At 62.4% G+C, this 24,624-nt stretch overlaps 2 protein-coding genes across 4 annotated transcripts in view; both read right to left on the reverse strand.

The window, feature by feature from the left end:
• Coq8a (coenzyme Q8A) overlaps positions 1 to 24,399 on the reverse strand; it is a 34,628-nt gene extending 10,229 nt beyond the window's left edge. The window contains exons 1-5 of one of the 3 annotated variants that reach the window (XM_042701242.1): positions 24,388 to 24,399; positions 14,253 to 14,262; positions 3,335 to 3,522; positions 1,190 to 1,591; positions 949 to 1,015 (exon numbers count right to left, since the gene is read on the reverse strand). In XM_042701242.1, coding sequence (XP_042557176.1) covers positions 949 to 1,015; positions 1,190 to 1,591; positions 3,335 to 3,511 — 646 coding nt within the window. In that variant the 5' untranslated portion in view covers positions 3,512 to 3,522; positions 14,253 to 14,262; positions 24,388 to 24,399. Of the gene's footprint in view, positions 1 to 948; positions 1,016 to 1,189; positions 1,592 to 3,334; positions 3,523 to 14,207; positions 14,298 to 24,387 lie in introns of those variants that run through there. The other 2 variants (XM_042701240.1, XM_042701241.1) reach the window with 2 other exon arrangements.
• Positions 13,125 to 22,345, reverse strand: LOC122126730 (basic proline-rich protein-like). The gene is made up of 3 exons (XM_042701192.1): positions 22,333 to 22,345; positions 19,300 to 20,229; positions 13,125 to 14,428 (listed from the first exon to the last, which is right to left on the reverse strand). Exons 1-3 carry the CDS (start codon positions 22,343 to 22,345, stop codon positions 13,125 to 13,127), a joined length of 2,247 nt encoding a protein of 748 aa, XP_042557126.1.
• Positions 24,400 to 24,624: the final 225 nt, after the last annotated feature.

The following is a 24,624-nucleotide window of genomic DNA, read 5'->3' on the forward strand; positions in this document are numbered from 1 at the left end:
GGGCACACGGTGGCTTCTCAAAAGGCAGCACCAGCCCTGCCCTGCAGCCCTGCACACGCAATGGCAACAGACTCCCGCCAGGAGGCAGGCGGGCGGGCACAGTCTTCAGGCGCTCAGTGGCACTGGCATCACACCCATTCCCTGCGGCCCTACCAAGAGCCCACGCCCAAGGCAGCGTCCCACCAAGCTACCAGAACTATGCTGGAGGTGACAGCTGGCCACGAAGGAAATGCCGGCCAGGACCAGCTCAGAGACACCGCAAAGGAGCTCTGTGGCCCCCAGAGGAGCGTGTGGTAGGCTTACAATGGGAGGAAAGTCACTATGTCCAGGGCACAGCTCAAGTGGCAGCGCCTGCAATAGCAAGGTGCAGTGTTTGAACCCAGCTCCAGCAAACCTCCGGCCAGCAGCTGTCCAGCCGCTGACTACACACGGGCCCCGGGGCCTCAGTGAACCTGTGCGCTGTGAAAGCCCTGAGTGCCCAGAGCAGAGCGCAGCCCCGCCTTGCTGTGAACCACAGCAGCCCCACACCACACTCCCCAGTACAGTACCACTGCCCCACACTCACCCCCGAGTACAGTACCACAGCCCCACACCACGCCCCCTCCCGAGTACAGTACCACAGCCCCACACCACGCTCCTGAGTACAGTACTGCTGCCCCACGGGGCTAGCTGGTGGAGGGGCTCTCATGGGGAGGGGAAGGGAGAGGAGGGAGAAGAGCTGGAATCCCACCACTAGAACAGCTAATGCCAAGACAGCCACCAGCAACGCACCCCCCAGCCGGTCCTCCTCCATCTCCATGCGGAGGGTCTAGGCAGGGCAGGAGGAGCAGCCTGGGGCATGGAGGGTCTGGCCACACTTGGGCGGGGCAGGAGGGGCATGTGGGGCATGGAGGGTCTGGCCACACTTGGGCAGGGCAGGAGGGGCACGTGGGCAAGTGCCCACCTCACCTCCAAAGTTGGCCAGCCGCCCAATCCGTGTAACTGGCACCTTCCGCTCCCGAGCCCGCTCACTGAGCTGGAAGAAAAAGCAGAGATGTGCAGGATGCTCCTACCCAGCCCCCGCCACACCCCGAGAGGGCTCAGCTCCTAAACACACAGTCCCTGCCCACAGCACCCAGAACACATTACTGAGTGGGCCAGCCCCATGAGTGGGCGCCCCCGGCCCATGCCACGAGGCCTCCAGACGTACCACCTGCTTGTGTGGCTTGCTCCCAGGGTGAGCCTTGGCCTGCCGGGCCTTCTCAATGTCCTCGGCCGTGAGGCCCCCCACAGGAGACTGGTCCTGGTGGAAGAACCGTCGCTGGACACCAGTGGCGAGGGAAAAGTCTCTGGGGTCTGAGAACATCCTCGCGCTGACCCCGCTCTGGGGGGAGGCAGCCCGGTCAGCCCAAAATGGTCCATCAGTAGCATAGGCAGGGGCCGGGCCCTGGCTCCGGGCATGAGCCAGGGGTGGCTGCGGTGCCTGGTCCTGGGCAGCGGCTGCAGGGACGTCTGCGGCGGCTCCAGCTGCCTGTGGCCCTGAGAACGGCAGCTCTGCTTCCGGGTCATCGAAGCCCTCTGGGGCGAAAGCCTCGTCACGCGCGTGCTGCCCCTGCGGAGCAAGGCTGGCGTGAGATGGGCAGCAGCCGCCCCTGCTGGGCCACCCTCGGTCCCCACTTCCTCCGCCTCCTCCCAGGAGCCAGGATGGGGCCCAGCCCACTCTGCCGGGCTCTCCTGCGTGGTTCTGGGCAGGCGGCTGCACACACAAGCCCCTGTGACTGCAGGTCCGTGGCCAGGCCAAGTGCAGACCCTTCCGTGGGAGCTCACCCCGTACCCCAAAGTATGTCCAGGCAGGGACTCCTGGATCTGGGGAAGGAAAGCCTGGAGGTTTAAATAATAATAATAATCATAAGCAGCCGGGGGAGGGGAGGCGCGTGCGCAGCCAGCCCGCCCACCAGGCCTGCTCCAAGCCAGGCCTTGCTGCTGACAGGCTCGGCCATGGATGCAGCTCCTGCCCAGGAGACATCCCTTGAGCTCTGCGGACGTGGGCAGAACTCGGCCCAGGGCCCAGGTTTGCTTTGTAAGTCACCCACTCCTGACCTCGGGCCCCAGGTTCTTCCTACTTTTAAACTTCCGATGACCTTGAGTGAGCTCCTAACCCTGGCTGCTACTTCCCCATTTAGAAATAGGGCTCCCTCAGCCCCAGAGCCACATGGGATCACAGACAAGGTCAAGCCAACTGCCAGAAGAGGCTATAAATAAGCAGCATGGGTCCTGGAGGGAAGCCAGGGGCTTGACTCCCTGGTGGGACACAGGAGCCCATGGCGGGCAGGGCAGCACGGACCCGGCCCCCGCCCAGGACACCAGGCCTGACAAGGTGAGGTGACAGACAGACTGCTGCCACTCTCGCCTCACAAACCGGAATGGCCGGTGAGGACACCAGCTGGCACAGGGCAAGCCGCGTTCCCGAGTCGAGGTCCAGGGCTGAGGGCGGCCTGCCATCCACCTTCAGCTCACCGGCTTCTCGGCGTAGAAATAACTGGCATTGGTCTCACTGGGCACCTCTCAGGTGAGCAGGGACGCTGTGGAGTGGAGTCTGGGCAGGGGCCCCAGAACGGTCACCTGTCCTGAGGGACACCGCGCTGAGAGGACCTGGGCCCTGCAGAGTCTGGGGGACAGGGGGCTGCCCGGGGCAGATCCCCAGCAGACAGTCCTGCCAGGCGTGATCCCAGACCCAACATCAGCAGAAAGCCATGGCTCCTCACTGCAGAAAGCACGGGCCAGGACAGCCGGGGGGACAGAGAAGGCAGGAGCAGAGAGTGTGGCCGTGGCTGAGACAAGGACTCTGACCCTGACGCTTAGAAATCCCCCATCTTTCAGCAACTATTCGATCTCAACCTCCTCTTCTGAGAAACGGACGTGAGCCTCAGGCTGCGGCATCCAGGACAGAGCAAGGGTCCTCGCGGTCCTTAGAGGTGTCTGTCTGGGGGAGAGGAGCCGCTGCGCGGCCCGGCAGCTGCTCCCGTTGGGAGGCGCTAGGGACACTAGTGACTAGAGGCCTGGGGAGATCTTGACGGCTGCACGGAGACACCAGACCTTTGTCCTAAACCTCAAGAAAGAAGCCCTTGTTTACGCCGTCAGTGGAATCTTGCTACCATAGGACACCCACACAGAGGCGCCACCTTGCCCCAGAAGGACAGCAGGACAGATGAGTCTCTGGGCTGTCTGGCCCTGACCACAAGGCCAGACCCAAAGAGTCTGTCTGGATTCGGGCTCCGGGTCTCACTGAGAGCAGCCAGCGCGGCCCTCTCTCCAGGAGCACCCTAACCCCCACTGCCACGAGGTGCCTTCTTACCTGCCCCCGCCCGAAGACCGCGCTGACCTGCGCTGCAGCGGTGGACTGCAGGGCCCTGGCGGCCGTGATGAGCTCCCCACCAAGACCCAGGTGCTGCAGGTGAGTCTCCACAGAGGCCTGCGTCAGCCTGGCCAGACCTCTGGCCACCATGATGGCATCTCCCAACATGGCAGCCATGCTTCAGGGCTGGAAGAGAAAGAGCCACATCAGGGGTCACACTCTGACCAGCCAGCTCCACACCACGCCCTGGGCAGCCTGCCGATCAAGGCTGGCCGACCCAGGACGGAAGGCAGACTGGTGTCTCCAGACTCCAGGGCACTGAGAAGAACTAAAATGCTAAGGAGGCGCTGCTGCCGGTGCTCACCCCTCCTTCCCCACAGCCACTCGAAGAACCAGGAATCACGTGACCTGACCCGGAGCCAGCGCTCTTTCCCCTGGACCACAGCTGCCAGCGGGGCAGAAGCCTCCCTGCCTAAAACCGTCCCCGTAGACCGCACGCGCGCTCAGGACGCTGACACCTCACCCAGACCCTTGAAGGGCCAGAGTGCCTGTCCCCTCCTAGCCACTCCAGCTCTGCCTGCGAGGCCGGGATGCACGTCCAGATGGTGCCTGACCTCAGGGCTGGCCCACCTCAAACCTCCTCTAGTTGCCAAGCCAGTGCCTCTGTACTGTAGTCCAGCCCCACCGGGCAGGCAGCCCTGGATCTGTGGCCTGCACGGATGAGTAGACATCAAGGCCATGCAGACAGAAAAGGGAGCTCCACTGGGCCTGCACTGGCCCTGGCCATGTACCTCTCTCCTGGTGCAGCATGCAGTGTTTCTCAACATAGGCCAAGGTCAGAGACACGGTACACAGTACAGGCAGGGCAGTCTGGCTGGTCATTAACTACTCCTGAGCATGTGCAGGGGCTAAGATAAACCCTGTAGACACCAGGCACAAAGAAGGGACACAGCAGGAAACTACCAGCACCTCCAAGAGTGCCCTGCAGAGGGCAGCAAGACAAAAGCCAAGCAGAGATGGGTAAGGATGGCACCAAAGGCAGGGGACCCTGCCAGGGCACAGCAGGACGCGTAGCCAGCAGCAGGGAAGGGATGGCCAAAGAGAGGCTCCTGGATGCAAAGTTGACAGGAGACAGATGGAAAAGCGTGTGAGAATACTGACAAGGGTCCTTAACCAGGACTCAGTGAGTTGTGACCCCAGCTTACAGTCAGAACCCTTAGCAACCCGCGGCTCAGCAACAGTGATCCCAGCTTACAGTGGAGAGGTGAAGGACCCCACCAACACATGCTGCTCCTCACAGCAACCTGGGATCCACTCCAGCCCTGGCAAGCTCTGCCACATCATAATCCTATCTTCTAATTCACCAGGCTAACCCACAAGGACAGGCACTGCCTTCTAATGTAAGCTGGAGAAGTTTGGAGAAGGCATGCATCCCCTTAGAAGAGATGGGAAGGGATCTCATGTCACTCCCCGGCCTCTGCTTTGAGCTTCTGTAATGTATGGCCATGAACAAGGCTGAGTACCACAGAGCAAGCCTAGAACTGAAGAGAGCCCACCATCCGAGATCAGGGGCCTGGGCCAGCCTGCCGCTTGCAGGCTCCAGCAGCATCCTGCCCCTGTCACACACTCGCCACCCAAGTCTAGGGTAGAGGGCCTCCAGGACCCTCTAGACCTGCCTGGGGTGAGAGGGAAAGGGGCAACAGAAAGAGATGGAGACGGTGGAGCTGGGCTCTCCTGCCAGTGGCCCCAGGACAGTTCCTGCTCCCGCTCCCCTGGAAGCCAGGCTAGCCAATCATCAGGTAGGAGGCTCCCACGGGCCACACAAGCCCTGAAATTCCAAACCCTCACCACACCCTCTATCTGAAGTCAAATCTTCCACAGAACATATGCCTGGGACTTATGCAATCAGACTTTGTTTCCAGGCTTAAAACTCATTCTTGAGTTTCTTATCTAAATTACCAGCCACACACTAAAGCAGGGAGTGGCTTTTGGCTAGTCTGGCCCACCTGGCCCCTGGCATGGCCAGTTCAATTTTAAAATACATTTCAGGGACTCGGAAGGTGGCTTAGTGGTAAAGTGCTCGCCTCACATGCATGAAGCCCTGAGTTCGATTCCTCAGTACCACATACATGGAAAAAGCCAGAAGTGGCACTCAAGTAGTAGAACACTAGCCTTGAGCACAGAGAGGCTTAGGGGCAGAGCCCAGGCCCTGTGTTCAAGACCCAGGACTGGCTAAATAAATAAATAAAATCCATTTCAGATCCTGTGCAGCATAGTGAGACAGCCTGGGACCAGGACCCAGCACAGGGCCATGGAAGGCTGTGGTGTCTCGTCACAAAGACACAGCAGTGTTTCCCCAGAGGGAAAATGTGACAACGATAGACAAAAGAATGCTAACGTCCTGTGTTTGGAAACTGTCAAGATCCTATCTTTCCGTATTTTCCAACAGTCTTAGCTCACATAACCTACGTTCAAAGTGGCAGATGAGGGGCTGGGAAGGTGGCTCGGTGGTAGAGCGCTTGCCTTGAGCTGAAGAGCTGAGGGACAGTGCCCAGGCCCAGAGTTCAAGCCCCACGACCGGAACCAAAAAAAAAAAAACAAAGTGGCAGATGAGCTATCTAATGAAAGACACAGTGTTAGGCAGTTTCGTTTCCTTCCCCGTCTAAGCAAAGCAGCAGCCACTGTGCCTGAGGAGCCCAAGGAGCCTGGGGCCAAGGCTCACCCGGGCACCAGCCAAGCACAGCTGAGTGGAAGAACGTGTCTAAACACTGTCAGAGGATAGAAGCTGCTGATAAACATAATCTGCTATTTGTGTGCAGAATGACAAACGGACTCCCAAACTACTGCACAAAGCCCACACCCACACTTGGCTAAATGCTGTTTACCTAGCAAGAAGGGGCTGTGCAGAGCATGTGTCTGTGCATCTGTCTGTCTCAGTACACAGTGAACCAACCCTTCACAGCGTATCAATGCAGGCTGTAGGTTCTGGGCGGGAGTGTCTGTCCGTCCTCAGCAGTAGGGGGAGAAGGCAAGGCAAGGCTGCCAGAAAGGAGGAAGCAACTTTCCATAACTTTTCTCACCTCCTGGTTTGTAAAAAACAAACCTTAGCCAGTTGCTCAAGCCTGTAATCCTAATTATTTAGGAGGATGAGATCTAGAAGATCTTCATTCAAAGCCAGCCTGGGCAGAAAAGCCCAAAAAGTTCATTGCCAAAGTAACCAGAAAAACTCAGGCTAGAGTGACTCAAGTGACTCAAGAACTAGCCAACAAGCAAGCTGAAGCTGAAGGCCGTTCCAATCCTAGAACCAAGGGGGGGGGGGGGGGGGGGGAGTCTCAAAAGCTTTACTTCTAACTCACCACAGTCCCAAGGTGATATGCAACTCGACCATTTTGAGTTATTTCTGCAAATCTCCTCATTCTTGAGATTTCTACACATCGCGAAGGAGACACGGAGCTATATCGGGGGTGTCTTCATCATAATCTTAAATGACTAATGTTAAAAGACCCGCCCCTCCCCCCCAGCAAATCTTTACTGTGTGCTAGGACCAGCCCTGCTTCAGTTCAGGGCCGCATGCTCTTGCTCAGCTTGCTCAAAAATCAGGGCTGGTGCTCTAACTAGAGCAACACGTCCAACTCAGGCATTGTGCTGGTGAACTGGAGATGAGAATTCCTCAGATTTGTCTGCCGGGCTAAAAAAGTAAATAAAGACATTGCTTAGAGAAAAAAGAAGTTCCTCACCCCAGGGCTAGATTGAGAAAGCAGCCAGGGCAGCCCAGAGGCCAAAGTCAAGTCTCCACATTCCCGGTGTATTCCTGTTGACCTTCAGCCCTCCTCAGTGGTGTGGACATTACTGTGGGCACAAGACTTTCAAATCCAGAGTCCAGAACTGAAACGCCACAAGGTGCCAACCTTACCTACAGTAAGCCCCGTCAACAGAAAGTGTGTTGTTGTTAAAAATAAAACCAGCAATGCAACAGGCCTGAGGGCATCTCAAGTGTCCGCTCGGGCACTGGGTGGCAAGGGACTCTTAGTGGAGGGCAGAGCTCCCGGCACCGGCAACGGCCCATGGCGTATGAGCAGGTTTACCGGACACGCTGAAATCCCATCCTACCTACAGTGCCCCCAACGTCAGGGCCACCATCCCAACTGCATGGTGGCCCAGCTCCCCAGCCAGAGCCCGTGCCTTGAACAATCCCCGGGCCTCCCATCCACGACTCTATCATGGCCCGGGTGCCACCCTCTCCTGTGCATAGCTGGCAGAAAAGTGGTCTGAGGGCTCCTGGTGAAGGAGTGGGGAGCCCTCAGGGGGGCTCACCCACTCTATTCAAGGCTGGCAGAGAAGCCCACCACGAGCCCACAGCCCTTGGAGGGCCCCAAGGCCTGCCTGGCAAGCAAAGGAGTCTCGGGGCTTCAAGCTGCCTTCGGGCCAAGGAGCTCCTGCTCTCTTGAAACTGGTTCCGGCTTTCTCTTGGAACAGTTTGCCCATCACACACTTCTTCTAACACAGACTAGAACGTTCTGAGCAGTAGCGCAGCGGTGCCCACCCCGCCCAGTGACTCTCGCCAGTCCTCCAAGTGTTTGTATTGGTAAGAATTAGAACCAGCACACGATGGCACGGCAGACGCATGCTTTGTGCTCTGTAGGATCCACACAGCATCTCGCTCACGCTCACTTTGCTGCTGAGGGCAAGAGGCATACAGAGGCTAAGGATTTGCCCAAAGCTGACAAGCACCAGTTACTACTACGTACAATCCGAGCTACTCAGAATGCTGAGATCCAGATCACAGGCAAGGCCAGCCCAGGCAGAAAAGTGCTGCAAAACTCCATCTCCAAAATAAACAGCATAAAGCCAGGCTGGAGCTGTGGTTCAAGTGATATAGTGCCAGTGGAGCAACCAAGCTGTGAGCCGGGGCAAGGCCCTGAGTTCAAGCCCCAGAACCATTAAAGAAAAGAAGAAACTAAAAGAAAAGGATTTACCCAAAGTCACAGCTTTCAAGAAGCTGAGCTGGGTACCGGTGGCTCTCAGGAAACCGAGATCTGAGGATGGTGGTTTGAAGCAGCCTAGGCAGGAAAGTCTGTGAGACTCTTCTCTCCAATGAACTACCAGAAAACCAGAAGTGGCGCTGTGGCTCAAAGTAACAGCAAAAAAGCTCAGGGACAGCATTCAGGCTGTGAGTTCAAGCCCCACAACCAACCAAAAAAAACCCAAGAAGCTGAATCCATCACAGCTCAGGAGCAAGGCAACCTGCATAACAGTACCAAGCAAAGGGAAGGGTTCCAACAGCCAAGGCTGCAGCCACCATTCCCCAACAGCAGGTGAGGATAGTCTCAGGACTCACTGGGAGCCTGCTCTGTGGGGTAGCCCGCTGGGGCTGAGGGGAGGGGAGGGGGAGGGGGAGGGGGAGGGGGAGGGGGGAGGCAGAGGAAGCAGCAGCCTCGGATGACAATGCAGGGTTGTCCACCACCTGCGCAGGCAAGCCGGCCGGAACATCCCAGGGCCTCCCTGCCGAGTAGACCTAACACAAGAGACAGGACTGAAGCAGCTCCATGTTCAAGCAATCAAGCAATCCACTCACATCTTCTGGTTTGGGAGATGACGCAGTGATGAGCCAAGACCTCCAGAAGCTGGAGACTTGGCTGTGTTCCCCGACTCTGCCCAGACTTGCCCGTGTGACCTTGGCTTCCTCACCAGCTCCTGAGGAGTGTGCTAGCCAACCGCAAGCAGTATTTAGGGCTCACGGTGCGTGCTGAACACCAATAGGAAGTAGTGGGATTAATAAAACAACCACATAATGAATACAGTTAGCCACAGCTACTCTGAACAAGGTATGGGTGTGGTAAGCCAAAGGGAACGGGGGAGGCCAGTCTGCTGTGCCTTGCCTGGCATCCTGGCTCTACCCTGAGGAGGGACAGGCGGAGGGGCACCAGACTGGTCTGCGCTGGGGGCTCACTCGTTACTGTGGTGGCTCACTCGTTACTGTGGGGGCTCACTCGTTACTGTGGGGGCTCACTCGTTACTGTGGTGGCTCACTCATTACTGTGGTGGCTCAGGCACCATCCGTAGAGCGGCTCAAGACAGAGGTGTCCAGCCTGGGTCACCTGACAACACGAGGACCCAAACTCCCGCCAGCACTCCTAACAGCGGGATCCTGAGCCCAGCCATCTGTGCACAGCCCCTGAGCTGAGCGTGTGCAGCGCAGGCATGGCGGCAGCGCCCCACTTATAAAGGGGGTCCGGCCAGTGGGACGCACCAGCTCACGATGCACACAGACCGGCTCCTCAAGCTGCCCTGTCTGACTCTCAAGTTGTTCCTTATCTCAGGAAGGTGTGGGGTGTTTGCTGAACACCTGCAGGGTCACAGCCTCCTGTGGCTGCCGGTGTCCAATCTTCCGTTCTCCTCCAAGCCAGGCCCAGTGCAGAGAACCTGCCTGCAGACACTCAAGTGGGGAGATGACCCGGGCCCTGGCCAGTGCAGGACAGTCCCCAGGACCCCTTACTGGCCCAGCAGGGCCCAGGCCACTAGGCCCTCTAACTCCTGAGCAGCACATACGAGGTCTTAAGGACCACCAGGTCTCAGACCCAGCTCAGCCACTAACCCTGCATGGCCTGGAGCAGAACTGTCCCTCCTTGGGCCTTATGGCCCACTTTCTCCAGCATGACCCCTGACAGCTGACCCAGATGACCTCTACTCTATCCCTAGCAACCAGACAGGTCTAGTCACCAGAGCACACAGAACTATTGAGGAAAACTGGAATTTGGCAGGATCTGGAAAGATTCAAAGAGTTTGGTAGGTGCCTTTCTATGTATTCTACCACAGCAGAGTCTGGGCACAGACACCCAGGCAGGATGGGAAGCGCAAGAACTCGTTCAGAAAGCACCTCAGGAGATTTCCAGCAACTGTCCTCCTGCACACGTATGCGTGCTATGCACACGTATGCGTGCCCACATACCCCTGCCCCTGTCAGACTGCCAGTCCTCTGGGGCTGGCTGGAGCAGGACAGGAGCGGTCCTTGGTGAGAGCGCCCTCATTCCCACGTGCTGCACAGAGTGCTTCTCCGTGTAGCCGACAGAGGGAGTTTGTTTCTCCAAGTAGAAGCACTGCGTCCCCTCCAACTCCTGACCCCCACCCCATGTCGGGGCCTTGTTCTCCCCTTCCTCCTTTCACCCCCCCCTCTGCATTTTTGCCAGCCCACTCTGCCCTACAACCCCCCTTCCTCTCTCCTCTGGCCTCAGCCTCCCTCCTCCACCTGTTCCATGGGGAAGGGCCCTCTGTGCTATCCCCAGCCGGGGCAGCCTCTGCCTGCTTCTGCCTCTCCACAGGCCCCGGAGGAGCCTCCCCATCGCAGGTCCAGCAGACTCTCATGCGAAAGCAACCCTAGCGTACCCATTAAAGTCTCCGCAGCAACATGCGGAGCTCTGGTCTTCACCCTGACTGCAGGGAGCAGTCGTGACCACACCCGCTCTCAACTGCAGAGCTGCGCAGGGAAAAGGGCAGAAACACTCCCACAGGCCCTCTGCCCGCCTCGCTCCCCACACCAGCTCTGCACCTGCTCTCCTCAGGAGTGACTCCGCGCCTCATCCCGCGCCTACCTCTAGCTAGAAACCGCAGTCCTAAATCCAACAGGTCTAGGAATTCGACCTGCATGTACGCTCTTGACTGTGCTCTAAGTCCTGCAGGCTCCCCACACGCAGCCTCCCCCACCTCCTTGGCCTCAGACCCTTACTTCTCCCACAGGGAGATCCCAGAGCTCCTCATTCCTCCCAGGCCCCTCCTGTTGTTCAGCAGGAATGCCAGTACTATTTCCAGTTGTCAAATCAAGACAACACTCTAAATATTCCTGTCTAATTTTGCACACAGCTCTTGTTTCAAGCAACAAAGATAATGACTCAGTGTTCATGCCTCTTAGTGGAAAATTATCCTGCCGAGTTTTGGCTTCCCAATCACACTCCTCCAAACTTCTCTTTGAGAAAGCAGAAGTGCTGTCCTTCCTGGTCTTTTTCCATAGGCATAAAGGGTCGGTCCCCAAGGACCTCTGACCAAGAAGAAATCCTGATACATCCCCAAAGAAACAGAAATTCTAACAAGGACTCGGGATGTTTTTTTCTGGCCTTGGGCTACAATCACTGCTCCATTTTTAAGTTATTCTACCAGCATATATTAATTATACAATGTGGAACATTTCTTTGCAATATTTCCATGCAGGCAGATAACATGCTTTGACTGTATTCACCCCTCTACTATTTTCTTACATCTTGCTCCCTTTTTTGTAATGTTCTGGCAGCTTTCTGCAGGGCTGGGAACTGGTGCGTGAACTCGGGCTCTGCACTGCTAGGGAGCGCGGGGCCCACACCCAGCCCAGTCTCATTCTTTACTCAAGTGGCCTAGACCGAAATCTTCCTCTTTATGCTAGCATACAGCTGGGGTGACAAATGTGCCCCACTATACCCAGCTACTGGTTGAGATGGGTCTCATGAACTTTTTTTCCTAGGCTAGCTTCAAACCATGATCCTATCTTTGCCTCCAAAGTAGCAGCTGAGATTACAGGCATGAGTTCCCAGTACCTGCTTCTCCAGCAATTTTTTGTTTTTGGTGCCAGTCCTGAGGCTTAAAGTCAGGGCCTGGGAGCTCTCTCTGAGCTTTGTTGCTCAAGGCTAGCATTCTACCACTCAAGCCACAGCTCTACTTTTGGCCTTTTGGAAATAAGAGTTTTATGGAAGCCAGGCGCCGGTGGCTCACACCTGTAATCCTAGCTACTCAGGAGACTGAGATCTGAGGATCACAGTTCAGAGCCAGCCCGGGCAGGAAAGTCTGTGAAACTCTTATCTCCAGGAAACCACCAGAAAACTGGAAGTGGCACTGTAGCTCAAGTGGTAGAGTGCTCGCCTTGAGCTGAAGAGCTGAGGGACAGCGTCCAGGCCCAGAGTTCAAGCCCCACGATGGACAAAAAAAAAAAAAAAAAGTTTTATGGACTTTCCTGCCTGGCTGGCTTCAAACTGTGGTCCTTGGGTCTCGGCCTGAGTAATTAGGATTACAAGTGTGAGCCACTGGTGCTGGCCTCCTATGATTTTTTTAAATGGATTTTTCACTATGACCTTTCTATCTATGCACACTCCTCTTCTCCCCAGTAATCCCCCTACAATCACTGGCTCTACTCACCCAGCTGCTCTGCATGCCCATAACCTTGGGATTAAATTCTGGACCTCGGGCTGGGAAGGTGGCTCAGTGGTAGAGCGCTTGCCTTGCATGCTCGAGGCCCTGGGTTCGATTCCTCAGCACCACATAAGAAAAAAGCCGGAAGTGGTGCTGTGTGGCTCAAGTGGTAGAGCGCTAGCCTTGAGCTGAAGAGCTGAGGGACAGCGCCCAGGCCCAGAGTTCAGGCCCCACGACCAGACCCCAAAAAAAATAAAAAAATAAAAAATAAATAAATTCTGGACCTCGCTAAAGGAAAAACATAGACTCAAGTAAATCATGTTTCTTTGCACAAGGAAATAGGAGGCTCTTATATGGATGCTTTTACCAAGTACAAAAGAACTCTATAAGCTGGACACTGGTAGCCCATGACTGTAATCCTAGCTACTCAAAAGGCTGAGATCTGAGGATCATGGTTCAAAGCCAGGCCGGGCAGGAAAGTCCATGAGACTCTTACCTCCAATTAACCACTGAAAACCAGAAGTGGGGCTGTGGCCCAAAGTGGTAGTGCGCTGGCCTGGAGGAGAAAAGCTCAGGGACGGCGCCCGGGGCCTGAGTTCAAGAGTCTCGGCTGCCCCCACCCCCAAAAGAGAACTACCCATCACGCGTGTCGGTGCTGCGGCGCGGGGCTGCGGGTGCCGGGCTGGGTCGCTGCCCCGCACCCACGGGCCTGCGTCTTCCAGGCCAGGCGCGGGCTCGCGGGCGCCCGGCTGCCCGGCGGGCTGCGTCCCGGGAGCCGCGCCGGTGGCCGCGGCGGGCGGGCGGGCGTGCGTCTGCACGGCCCTCCTGAGCTTCCCGCGCCCGCGGCGCCGGCAGCTCCGCGAGCCTCCCCGGGCCGTGCCCGGCGGCCTCGCCTCGGGGGCCGTGCCGGCGGCCTCGCCTCGGGGCAGCGCTGTCCTCCCCGGGCGGCCTCGCCTCGGGGCAGCGCTCTCCGCCCGGGCGGCCTCGCCTCGGGGCAGCGCTCTCCGCCCGGGCGGCCTCGCCTCGGGGCAGCGCTCTCCGCCCGGGCGGCCTCGCCTCGGGGGCCGTGCCCGGCGGCCTCGCCTCGGGGCAGCGCTGTCCTCCCCGGGCGGCCTCGCCTCGGGGGCCGTGCCCGGCGGCCTCGCCTCGGGGGCCGTGCCCGGCGGCCTCGCCTCGGGGCAGCGCTCTCCACCTGGGCGGCCTCGCCTCGGGGCCGTGCCCGGCGGCCTCGCCTCGGGGCAGCGCTCTCCGCCGGGGCGGCCTCGCCTCGGGGGCCGTGCCCGGCGGCCTCGCCTCGGGGCAGCGCTGTCCTCGCCGGGCGGCCTCGCCTCGGGGGCCGTGCCCGGCGGCCTCGCCTCGGGGCAGCGCTTTCCGCCTGGGCGGCCTCGCCTCGGGGGCCGTGCCCGGCGGCCTCGCCTCGGGGCAGCGCTTTCCGCCTGGGCGGCCTCGCCTCGGGGGCCGTGCCCGGCGGCCTCGCCTCGGGGCAGCGCTCTCCGCCCGGGGCGGCCCCCGGAGCCCCGGCCGCGGCCCTGCGGGGGCGCAGGGACGGCCGGGCCCGGGCGCCCACGAGGGACGGGCCGCGCGGGGCCAAGGAAGAGGAACGAAGCAGCGGCGGGTCCCCGCCACCGGCGCGGCCCGGAGCCGCAGCACGCCTGGAGGGGAGGGACGCCCGCGGGGACGCCGGGCACCCCGCAAGACCCCGCGGCCCCGCGGGCAGCCTTACCCCGCCGCAGAAGCGGGGAGTCCGGGTCGCCTCCGCGCGCGCCGCCAGCCGCGCGCTCACCTCAGCCCGGGCCGCACGAGCTCGCGGCCTGTTTACCTCCTCGCCGGCGCTCGGACGCCCCGCGCCGCTGGCCCCGCCCCTGGGCCTCCCATTGGCTGCGACGCCGTCCGCGGCCCAACGCTGAGGGACGCGGGGAAACGTGCTCGGCTCGTGCGCGCATCCTACAGCCAATAGGAACCGAAGACCCAGCGACAACAGCCAATGGGAGGCCGCCCTGTCCCTTAGGCAGTTCCTGGCCTGCTTGTCTCAAGGGTTAGAAAAAAGGCGACCTTGGATCGCGCGTGTGCACTGAGAGCGAGCCCGCGCTGGCGACCTCTTGTCTGGCCACGTGGGCGCGTCACCTCTTCTTGGGGTGGGGGGAAGGCCACCTTCTGGGCCGCCCGCCCGGAGAGGAGCGCGGGGAGGAGGGGCGGGGAGGAGCGCGCGGAGCAGGGGAGGAGGGGCGGGGAGGAGGGGCGGGGAGGAGCGCGCGGAGCAGGGGAGGAGGGGGCGGGGAGGAGGGGGCGGGGAAGAGCGCGCGGAGCAGGGGAGGAGGGGCGGGGAGGAGCGCGCGGAGCAGGGGAGGAGGGGCGGGGAGGAGGGGGCGGGGAGGAGGGGGCGGGGAGGAGGGGGCGGGGAGGAGCACGCGGAACTGGGGAGGAGGGGACGGGGAGGAGCGCGCGGAGCAGGGGAGGAGGGGGCGGGGAGGAGCGCGCGGAGCAGGGGAGGAGGGGGCGGGGAGGAGCGCGCGGAACTGGGGAGGAGGGGACGGGGAGGAGCGCGCGGAGCAGGGGAGGAGGGGGCGGGGAGGAGCGCGCGGAGCAGGGGAGGAGGGGGCGGGGAGGAGCGCGCGGAACTGGGGAGGAGGGGACGGGGAGGAGCGCGCGGAGCAGGGGAGGAGGGGGCGGGGAGGAGGGGGCGGAGCAGGGAAGGAGGGGGCGGGGAGGAGCGCGCGGAACTGGGGAGGAGGGGACGGGGAGGAGCGCGCGGAGCAGGGGAGGAGGGGGCGGGGAGGAGGGGGCGGAGCAGGGGAGGAGGGGGCGGGGAGGAGGGGGCGGAGCAGGGGAGGAGGGGGCGGGGAGGAGCGCGCGGAGCAGGGGAGGAGGGGGCGGGGAGGAGCGCGCGGAGCAGGGGAGGAGGGGGCGGGGAGGAGCACGCGGAACTGGGGAGGAGGGGACGGGGAGGAGCGCGCGGAGCAGGGGAGGAGGGGCGGGGAGGAGCGCGCGGAACTGGGGAGGAGGGGACGGGGAGGAGCGCGCGGAGCAGGGGAGGAGGGGCGGGGAGGAGCGCGCGGAACTGGGGAGGAGGGGACGGGGAGGAGCGCGCGGAGCAGGGGAGGAGGGGCGGGGAGGAGCGCGCGGAACTGGGGAGGAGGGGACGGGGAGGAGCGCGCGGAGCAGGGGAGGAGGGGCGGGGAGGAGCGCGCGGAGCAGGGGAGGAGGGGGCGGGGAGGAGGGGGCGGGGAGGAGCGCGCGGAGCAGGGGAGGAGGGGCGGGGAGGAGGGGCGGGGAGGAGCGCGCGGAGCAGGGGAGGAGGGGCGGGGAGGAGCACGCGGAACTGGGGAGGAGGGGACGGGGAGGAGCGCGCGGAGCAGGGGAGGAGGGGCGGGGAGGAGCGCGCGGAGCAGGGGAGGAGGGGGCGGGGAGGAGGGGGCGGGGAGGAGGGGGCGGGGAGGAGCGCGCGGAGCAGGGGAGGAGGGGCGGGGAGGAGCGCGCGGAGCAGGGGAGGAGGGGCGGGGAGGAGCGCGCGGAGCAGGGGAGGAGGGGACGGGGAGGAGGGACGGGGAGGAGCACGCGGAACTGGGGAGGAGGGGACGGGGAGGAGCGCGCGGAGCAGGGGAGGAGGGGACGGGAAGGAGGGACGGGGAGGAGGGGGCGGAGCAGGGGAGGAGGGGACGGGGAGGAGCGCGCGGAGCAGGGGAGGAGGGGACGGGGAGGAGGGGCGGGGAGGAGGGGGCGGAGCAGGGGAGGAGGGGGCGGGGAGGAGCGCGCGGAGCAGGGGAGGAGGGGCGGGGAGGAGCGCGCGGAGCAGGGGAGGAGGGGACGGGGAGGAGGGGCGGGGAGGAGGGGCGGGGAGGAGGGGGCGGAGCAGGGGAGGAGGGGACGGGGAGGAGCGCGCGGAGCAGGGGAGGAGGGGCGGGGAGGAGCGCGGGGAGCAGGGGAGGAGGGGCGGGGAGGAGGGGGCGGAGCAGGGGAGGAGGGGGACGGGGAGGAGGGGCGGGAGGAGGGGGCGGAGCAGGGGAGGAGGGGGCGGGGAGGAGCGCGCGGAGCAGGGGAGGAGGGGACGGGGAGGAGCGCGCGGAGCAGGGGAGGAGGGGACGGGAAGGAGGGACGGGGAGGAGGGGGCGGAGCAGGGGAGGAGGGGACGGGGAGGAGCGCGCGGAGCAGGGGAGGAGGGGACGGGGAGGAGGGGCGGGGAGGAGGGGGCGGAGCAGGGGAGGAGGGGGCGGGGAGGAGCGCGCGGAGCAGGGGAGGAGGGGCGGGGAGGAGCGCGCGGAGCAGGGGAGGAGGGGACGGGGAGGAGGGGCGGGGAGGAGGGGGCGGAGCAGGGGAGGAGGGGACGGGGAGGAGCGCGCGGAGCAGGGGAGGAGGGGACGGGGAGGAGCGCGCGGAGCAGGGGAGGAGGGGACGGGGAGGAGCGCGCGGAGCAGGGGAGGAGGGGACGGGGAGGAGGGACGGGGAGGAGGGGCGGGGAGGAGGGGGCGGAGCAGGGGAGGAGGGGACGGGGAGGAGCGCGCGGAGCAGGGGAGGAGGGGCGGGGAGGAGCGCGGGGAGCAGGGGAGGAGGGGCGGGGAGGAGGGGGCGGAGCAGGGGAGGAGGGGACGGGGAGGAGGGGCGGGGAGGAGGGGGCGGAGCAGGGGAGGAGGGGGCGGGGAGGAGCGCGCGGAGCAGGGGAGGAGGGGACGGGGAGGAGGGGCGGGGAGGAGGGGGCGGAGCAGGGGAGGAGGGGACGGGGAGGAGCGCGCGGAGCAGGGGAGGAGGGGACGGGGAGGAGCGCGCGGAGCAGGGGAGGAGGGGACGGGGAGGAGGGACGGGGAGGAGGGGCGGGGAGGAGGGGGCGGAGCAGGGGAGGAGGGGACGGGGAGGAGCGCGCGGAGCAGGGGAGGAGGGGCGGGGAGGAGCGCGGGGAGCAGGGGAGGAGGGGCGGGGAGGAGGGGGCGGAGCAGGGGAGGAGGGGACGGGGAGGAGCGCGCGGAGCAGGGGAGGAGGGGACGGGGAGGAGGGACGGGGAGGAGGGGCGGGGAGGAGGGGGCGGAGCAGGGGAGGAGGGGGCGGGGAGGAGCGCGCGGAGCAGGGGAGGAGGGGCGGGGAGGAGCGCGCGGAGCAGGGGAGGAGGGGACGGGGAGGAGGGGCGGGGAGGAGGGGGCGGAGCAGGGGAGGAGGGGACGGGGAGGAGCGCGCGGAGCAGGGGAGGAGGGGACGGGGAGGAGGGGCGGGGAGGAGGGGGCGGAGCAGGGGAGGAGGGGACGGGGAGGAGCGCGCGGAGCAGGGGAGGAGGGGACGGGGAGGAGGGACGGGGAGGAGGGGCGGGGAGGAGGGGGCGGAGCAGGGGAGGAGGGGACGGGGAGGAGCGCGCGGAGCAGGGGAGGAGGGGACGGGGAGGAGGGACGGGGAGGAGGGGCGGGGAGGAGGGGGCGGAGCAGGGGAGGAGGGGACGGGGAGGAGCGCGCGGAGCAGGGGAGGAGGGGACGGGAGGAGCGCGCGGAGCAGGGGAGGAGGGGACGGGGAGGAGCGCGCGGAGCAGGGGAGGAGGGGACGGGGAGGAGGGACGGGGAGGAGGGGCGGGGAGGAGGGGGCGGAGCAGGGGAGGAGGGGACGGGGAGGAGCGCGCGGAGCAGGGGAGGAGGGGCGGGGAGGAGCGCGCGGAGCAGGGGAGGAGGGGCGGGGAGGAGGGGGCGGGAGCAGGGGAGGAGGGGACGGGGAGGAGCGCGCGGAGCAGGGGAGGAGGGGACGGGGAGGAGGGGCGGGGAGGAGGGGGCGGAGCAGGGGAGGAGGGGACGGGGAGGAGCGCGCGGAGCAGGGGAGGAGGGGGCGGGGAGGAGGGACGGGGAGGAGCACGCGGAACTGGGGAGGAGGGGGCGGGGAGGAGCGCGCGGAGGAGGGGACGGGGAGGAGCGCGCGGAGCAGGGGAGGAGGGGGCGGGGAGGAGCGCGCGGAGGAGGGGACGGGGAGGAGCGCGCGGAGCAGGGGAGGAGGGGGCGGGGAGGAGCGCGCGGAGCAGGGGAGGAGGGGACGGGGAGGAGGGGCGGGGAGGAGCGCGCGGAGCAGGGGAGGAGGGGACGGGGAGGAGGGGCGGGGAGGAGCGCGCGGAGCAGGGGAGGAGGGGACGGGGAGGAGCGCGCGGAGCAGGGGAGGAGGGGGCGGGGAGGAGCGCGCGGAGCAGGGGAGGAGGGGCGGGGAGGAGCGCGCGGAGCAGGGGAGGAGGGGACGGGGAGGAGGGGCGGGGAGGAGCGCGCGGAGCAGGGGAGGAGGGGACGGGGAGGAGCGCGCGGAGCAGGGGAGGAGGGGGCGGGGGAGGAGCGCGCGGAGCAGGGGAGGAGGGGCGGGGAGGAGCGCGCGGAGCAGGGGAGGAGGGGCGGGGAGGAGCGCGCGGAGCAGGGGAGGAGGGGACGGGGAGGAGGGGCGGGGAGGAGCGCGCGGAGCAGGGGAGGAGGGGACGGGGAGGAGCGCGCGGAGCAGGGGAGGAGGGGGCGGGGAGGAGCGCGCGGAGCAGGGGAGGAGGGGGCGGGGAGGAGCGCGCGGAGCAGGGGAGGAGGGGACGGGGAGGAGGGGCGGGGAGGAGCGCGCGGAGCAGGGGAGGAGGGGATGGGGAGGAGGGGCGGGGAGGAGCGCGCGGAGCAGGGGAGGAGGGGACGGGGAGGAGCGCGCGGAGCAGGGGAGGAGGGGACGGGGAGGAGCGCGCGGAGCAGGGGAGGAGGGGGCGGGGAGGAGGGGCGGGGAGGAGCCCTGGGAGCAGGGGAGGAGCGGGCCCGGGAGGCGGGTGGGGGGGGGAGGAAGGTAGGGCCCCGGCCGTTGCGCCCCTTCCCTCCTCCTCCCGTGTCTCCCTCCTGGACTGGGCACCCGGCCGCGCTTTTCCCTCCGCTCCTCGGGGGTCACTGTGTGGCCCAAGAAGGACCCTGCACGTAGACGTGGGTGCCAGGCGGCCTCGGGCGGGGAAGAGGCGGGCGGGGCCGTGGGCGGGGCCGTGGGTGGGGGTGTGGCTGTGAGTGGGCCGTGGGTGGGGGTGTGGCTGTGAGTGGGCCGTGGGTGGGGGTGTGGCTGTGAGTGGGCCGTGGGCGGGGCCGTGGGTGGGGGTGTGGCTGTGAGTGGGCCGTGGACGGGGATGTGGGCGGGGCCGTGGGTGGGGGTGTGGCTGTGAGTGGGCCGTGGGCGGGGCCGTAGGTGGGGTGTGGCTGTGAGTGGGCCGTGGTAGACGGGGATGTGGGCGGGGCCGTGGGTGGAGTGTGGCTGTGAGTGGGCCGTGGGCGGGGCCGTGGGTGGGGGTGTGGCTGTGAGTGGGCGGGGCCGTAGGTGGGGTGTGGCTGTGAGTGGGCCGTGGGCGGGGCCGTGGGCGGGGGTGTGGCTGTGAGTGGGCCGTGGACGGGGATGTGGGCGGGGCCGTGGGTGGGGGTGTGGCTGTGAGTGGGCCGTGGGCGGGGCCGTAGGTGGGGGTGTGGCTGTGAGTGGGCCGTGGTAGACGGGGATGTGGGCGGGGCCGTGGGTGGAGTGTGGCTGTGAGTGGGCCGTGGGCGGGGCCGTGGGTGGGGGTGTGGCTGTGAGTGGGCCGTGGGCGGGGCCGTGGGTGGGGGTGTGGCTGTGAGTGGGCCGTGGACGGGGATGTGGGCGGGGCCGTGGGTGGGGGTGTGGCTGTGAGTGGGCCGTGGGCGGGGCCGTAGGTGGGGGTGTGGCTGTGAGTGGGCCGTGGTAGACGGGGATGTGGGCGGGGCCGTGGGTGGAGTGTGGCTGTGAGTGGGCCGTGGGCGGGGCCGTGGGTGGGGGTGTGGCTGTGAGTGGGCGGGGCCGTAGGTGGGGTGTGGCTGTGAGTGGGCCGTGGGCGGGGCCGTGGGCGGGGGTGTGGCTGTGGGCGGGGCCGTGGGTGGGGTGTGGGCGGGGCCGTGGGCACTTCCTGTCCGCACCCCAGGGGCGTGTCCGCGAAGGGCACTGGGACCCCGCTTCCTGTCCGCACCCCAGCCGCGGGGTCGGGCGATGTCCCCCCAGCCCTAGCAGCCATGGCGGCCTCCTCATCACAGCCCCAAACACACCAACCAGGGACTGAAACCTCCAACGCGAGGAGAGCCACCTTCACCCGCTTGTAAGTTGATCATCTTGGAAAGTACTGGAAAGCTGGCCAACACACAGGCTTCCCCCACCGCAGCCCACCAGCATGCTAGCCAAGGGTGGTTCTCAAACATGGCAGGCGGCGTAGCGCTCCGCCTCTCTCTCTCTTGTGGATCGTTTGGGGACTAACATTCTAGTTCGGATTACTACTAAATATCAATATAGATTTTCAAAACCTTTGCTTCTATGCAATTCCATTCTCTATTCTTTGTACTATTGTTGCCATAGTTACATTTTATTCTTTATACGCCCATTAGCCCTTTTATAATTTTGGTTCCTTTTTTTTTTAAAAAAAAAAAAAAAAGAAAATAAAAAATACAAAGCTAGGACCCATGCTTATAATCCTAGTTACTAGGCTGGGAAGGTGGCTCAGTGGTAGAGCGCTTGCCTTGCATGCTCAAGGCCCTGGGTTCGATTCCTCAGCACCACATAAGCAAAAAGAAAAAAGCCGGAAGTGGCGCTGTGGTTCAAGTGGTAGAGCGCTAGCCTTGAGCTGAAGAGCTGAGGGACAGCGCCCAGGCCCAGAGTTCAGGCCCCATGACCGGACCCAAAAAAATAATAATAATCCTAGTTACTTGGGAAGCTGAGAGCTGAGCATTGGATTTGACATTCTCCTATTTTGGTTCAGTTAGCTCTGTGGATATATTTGAAATGTGATTTAATTTTTTTTTTTGGGTCCGGTCATGGGGCCTGAACTCTGGGCCTGGGCGCTGTCCCTCAGCTCTTCAGCTCAAGGCTAGCGCTCTACCACTTGAACCACAGCGCCACTTCCGGCTTTTTTCTTTTTGCTTATGTGGTGCTGAGGAATCGAACCCAGGGCCATAGGCATGCAAGGCAAGCGCTTTACCACTGAGCCACCTTCCCAACCCTGTGATTTAAAGTCTTGTCTACCATGTTCAGTGTCCTTTTTGCTCTGTTGTGGGGATTATATTTTCTTCTGTCTTTGTTGCTGCTTTTGTTGAAAACTGGGTATTTAAACTAACAGTGTGGCATCTTTGGAAACCAGCTTCTTGCCTGTGGTTGTTGCTTCTTTCTATATCTTTTATTGTTTGCTCAGAGGCTTTTCTAAGTCAGTGCGTGAGGCGTATTTTGTTGCTGTCTGTGACCTCTGAGCTCTACTGGATTTGCTTGTTAGCTGAAGACACGATTTCTTCAGGTGCTGGAACCAGTTGGTCCCCCGTTGTCTGCCAAGGGGCTGTGGGTGCTGTTGGCTCCAGCTGGGCAGCCGAGGGGTCTGCCTCAACCCATCGTCCAACTTGCCAGTCTCCAGGTCACTGGAAGGTGAAAATCAAGGGCCTTCTCTTCTCTTCCCTGAGCCAGGCCCGGCCCTCTGGAGTCCAGAGATGTGCACACATTTCATTGCCTGGCACCCAACTTAATCTAATTTACCCAACTACCTACCCACTCCCGTAAGTCACTGCGCACGCCTACAATGGTTTGTTTTTTTGGTTTTTTGTTCCTACAAATGTCCTCTGGGGAAAAAGGCTTTTCACAATAGGGGAACAGAAGTCAGATGTGACACAGAAAGCTTTGCAAGCAAGGTTTTCCAGGGAGCCGGTGGACAGGCAAACAGATGATTCACAATTGCAGCGTTTCAGCTCCAGCTGCCCCTCCATGGCCGTTTCCCAAGACCTCCCACGGCCGCTGGAGCCACGTCACGCCACGCACCTCGCCTGTTGAATTCCCTGTTCGGTGGCAGAGCTGTTCTCAGCAGGCTCCTCAGTTTTCCAAAGGTGGTTGTTCTTCCATGTCTGCCGACATCTCCCTACTTCCCACCGCCATCGTTTGCCTCGTCCCTGGGCGCCCCCCCCCCCCCCCACTTCTCCCTCTTAGAAGCAGCGCTCCTTCCTTCCAAGCCCCTTTGTCTGCCTCGCGTCAGCTGCACACAGAAGATGGTGTAAATTCTTCCATCTTCAAAACACTGCTGAATCAGCCGACTGCAGCCCGGGCCAGGCCGGCGTCATCTGGCCAGTGCTCACCTGCACCCGTGTCCTTCAACAGCCAGCCGGCCCCTCCCCTGCTCCCACGTCTCCCACAGTGGTCCTTTGTTCCTTCCTGTAAAGCAAGAGGCAGGTCATGTGGTTGCTAACCCCCAGCCCCCTCGGCATCAAATCCAGTGTCTCTGCGCCAGCAAGTCTCAGCTCTGCTCCTGCCCACTCAGGCCACGCTCCGAGGCTCCCCGCCCCGCCCCGGCCAGCCTGGCTCCACCGCCCGCTCACAGCCTTCCCGCCTCACCTTGCTTTATTTTTCTTTTTTGTGTTTTGGAGTTTGAACTGAAAGCCTTGTGCTCGCCAGGCAAGTCCTCGACCACTCGAGCCATGTCCCCAGTCCGTTTTCTGCTTTGATGATGAATGGAGAAGGTCTTGCAGTTTTGCCCTGGCCAGATGTGGGCTGCAGTTCTTCACCTCTGCCTTCCGGTCACAGCTGCAGCTAGGGTTGCAGGTGTGTGCCACACTGCTCAGCTGAGATGGGATCTGACTTTTTGCCAGGCTGGCCTGAACCGTACTTCTCCCATTCTCTCTCTCCTGAGTAGCCGAGATTACAGACAGGAGCCACCATACCTGGCCTTTGCTTTGTATTTTTCTTCTTAGTACTTCTTATTACCTACTGTGTTGTGTTCAGTTAGTATCCAAATGGAGCACCAGTGAGCACAGACACTGGGGGTATGTCCACCACTAGAAGCCCAGCACCTGGGAACAGCCACTGGCAATGAGCACTCACAAAGATGGGGAACGGGATGTGTGGCTTAAGTGGAAGAACACCAGCCTAGGCTAAAAGGCAAAGTAATAACATGCGGTCCTGAGTTCAAGCTCCAGTAACAACACACAGAAAACAAGTAAGAACATGAACAGAAGAGCCAGAAGCCTGGCTAGAACACCAGCTCTGCCTATTTCTAACTATGGTCCTGAACTATCTAAACTCTGTGACTCAGTCTCCTCTCTGTACCACTAACCACTGTTAGGGGTTAAGTAGGTAAACGCACAGATGCACTGAAGACAAAGCATAACTCGTCATATAATATGAACAGTAAAGTGATAGTCTGAGTTACTGTTACTTAGTAATTCCAACAGTGCAGGACATTTCATGTTCCCTGCAAAATATTGTACTAATTACCATACGTATATTGAAAAGACTTGTAAATTGAATTAAAAGGACCTTTATTTTCTATCATTTCCTCTCACTGTGACCCACAGAGACCAGGTCTGCGGGATTTGCACATCTTGCAGAATACAGTAAAGGTTGATAATTTCGTCCCTTATTTCTGAGTAGTGTAAGAGGACTCGGGTCGTCCAGCTGCAACTCTTTTGTTTATGGCTGGATTTAAGGTGGAAGAGCTTTACCTTCCGCGAGCTCTGGAAGAAATGTCCTGAGGGCATCTGTACAGCTGCCCTGTTCCTGTTCCTGCTCCAGCCGCCTTGCCGCCTTAATATCAGCATTGTCTTTGGTTCCCTTTGGTGCAGTGCCAGTCACAACTGCACCTCGGAAAAGTCCCTGGTGCTGGAGGGAGGGGCCATCCCAAGCAGGAAGTCTCTTAGACCCGGGCTGGCTCCCCCCCACACACACTCCCACCACCCCCACCTGCCGGCCGAGCCACAGGGCCAGCTACTAAAATCCATCTCTCAACAATTCTACTCACTGAGTAGAAGGAAGCAAGAATTCTAGCAGGTTCCCGGGCTGAGGACGTAGCCGGCACTTAAATGAGCAGGTGTTAGGAGCTGGGCTCCGTCCAGCCCTGCTAAACAAGACCTGATTCTACCACTGCTCGCACACACCAACTTCTTACACCTTACCAAACCGGCGCTGGGAGATGCTCACTGAATGACCTCCGCTTGGCCCTTACACGTCCAGTATTAAACGATTTTAAAACAGCCCTAACATTCTGGCAAACGTTTCCCTCTTTCAGTAGGAAAAGCACACACTTAATTACTCATCTGTCTTTTTTTTTAATGCTGTGGCCAGACATGGTGGTACAAGCCTATAATTCCAGCATCCACGAAGGGGGGCAGGAGGACTGCAGGTTCAAGGCCAGCCTGGCCAACACCATGACCCTGTCCCCCCAG

This window comes from Dipodomys spectabilis, unplaced genomic scaffold, assembly GCF_019054845.1.
Source record: "Dipodomys spectabilis isolate Male_0828 unplaced genomic scaffold, ASM1905484v1 ptg000288l, whole genome shotgun sequence".
In the NCBI taxonomy this organism is placed as follows: Eukaryota; Metazoa; Chordata; class Mammalia; order Rodentia; family Heteromyidae; genus Dipodomys; species Dipodomys spectabilis.

Bases quoted from the DNA above. Each gene is read 5' to 3' on its own strand.
- LOC122126730 (XM_042701192.1), bottom strand. The intron at 14,429-19,299 runs GTCCAGGAGGGA...TATTGGCTGTAG, and splicing joins AAAGCGCGGCCGGGTGCCCA to GATGCGCGCACGAGCCGAGC.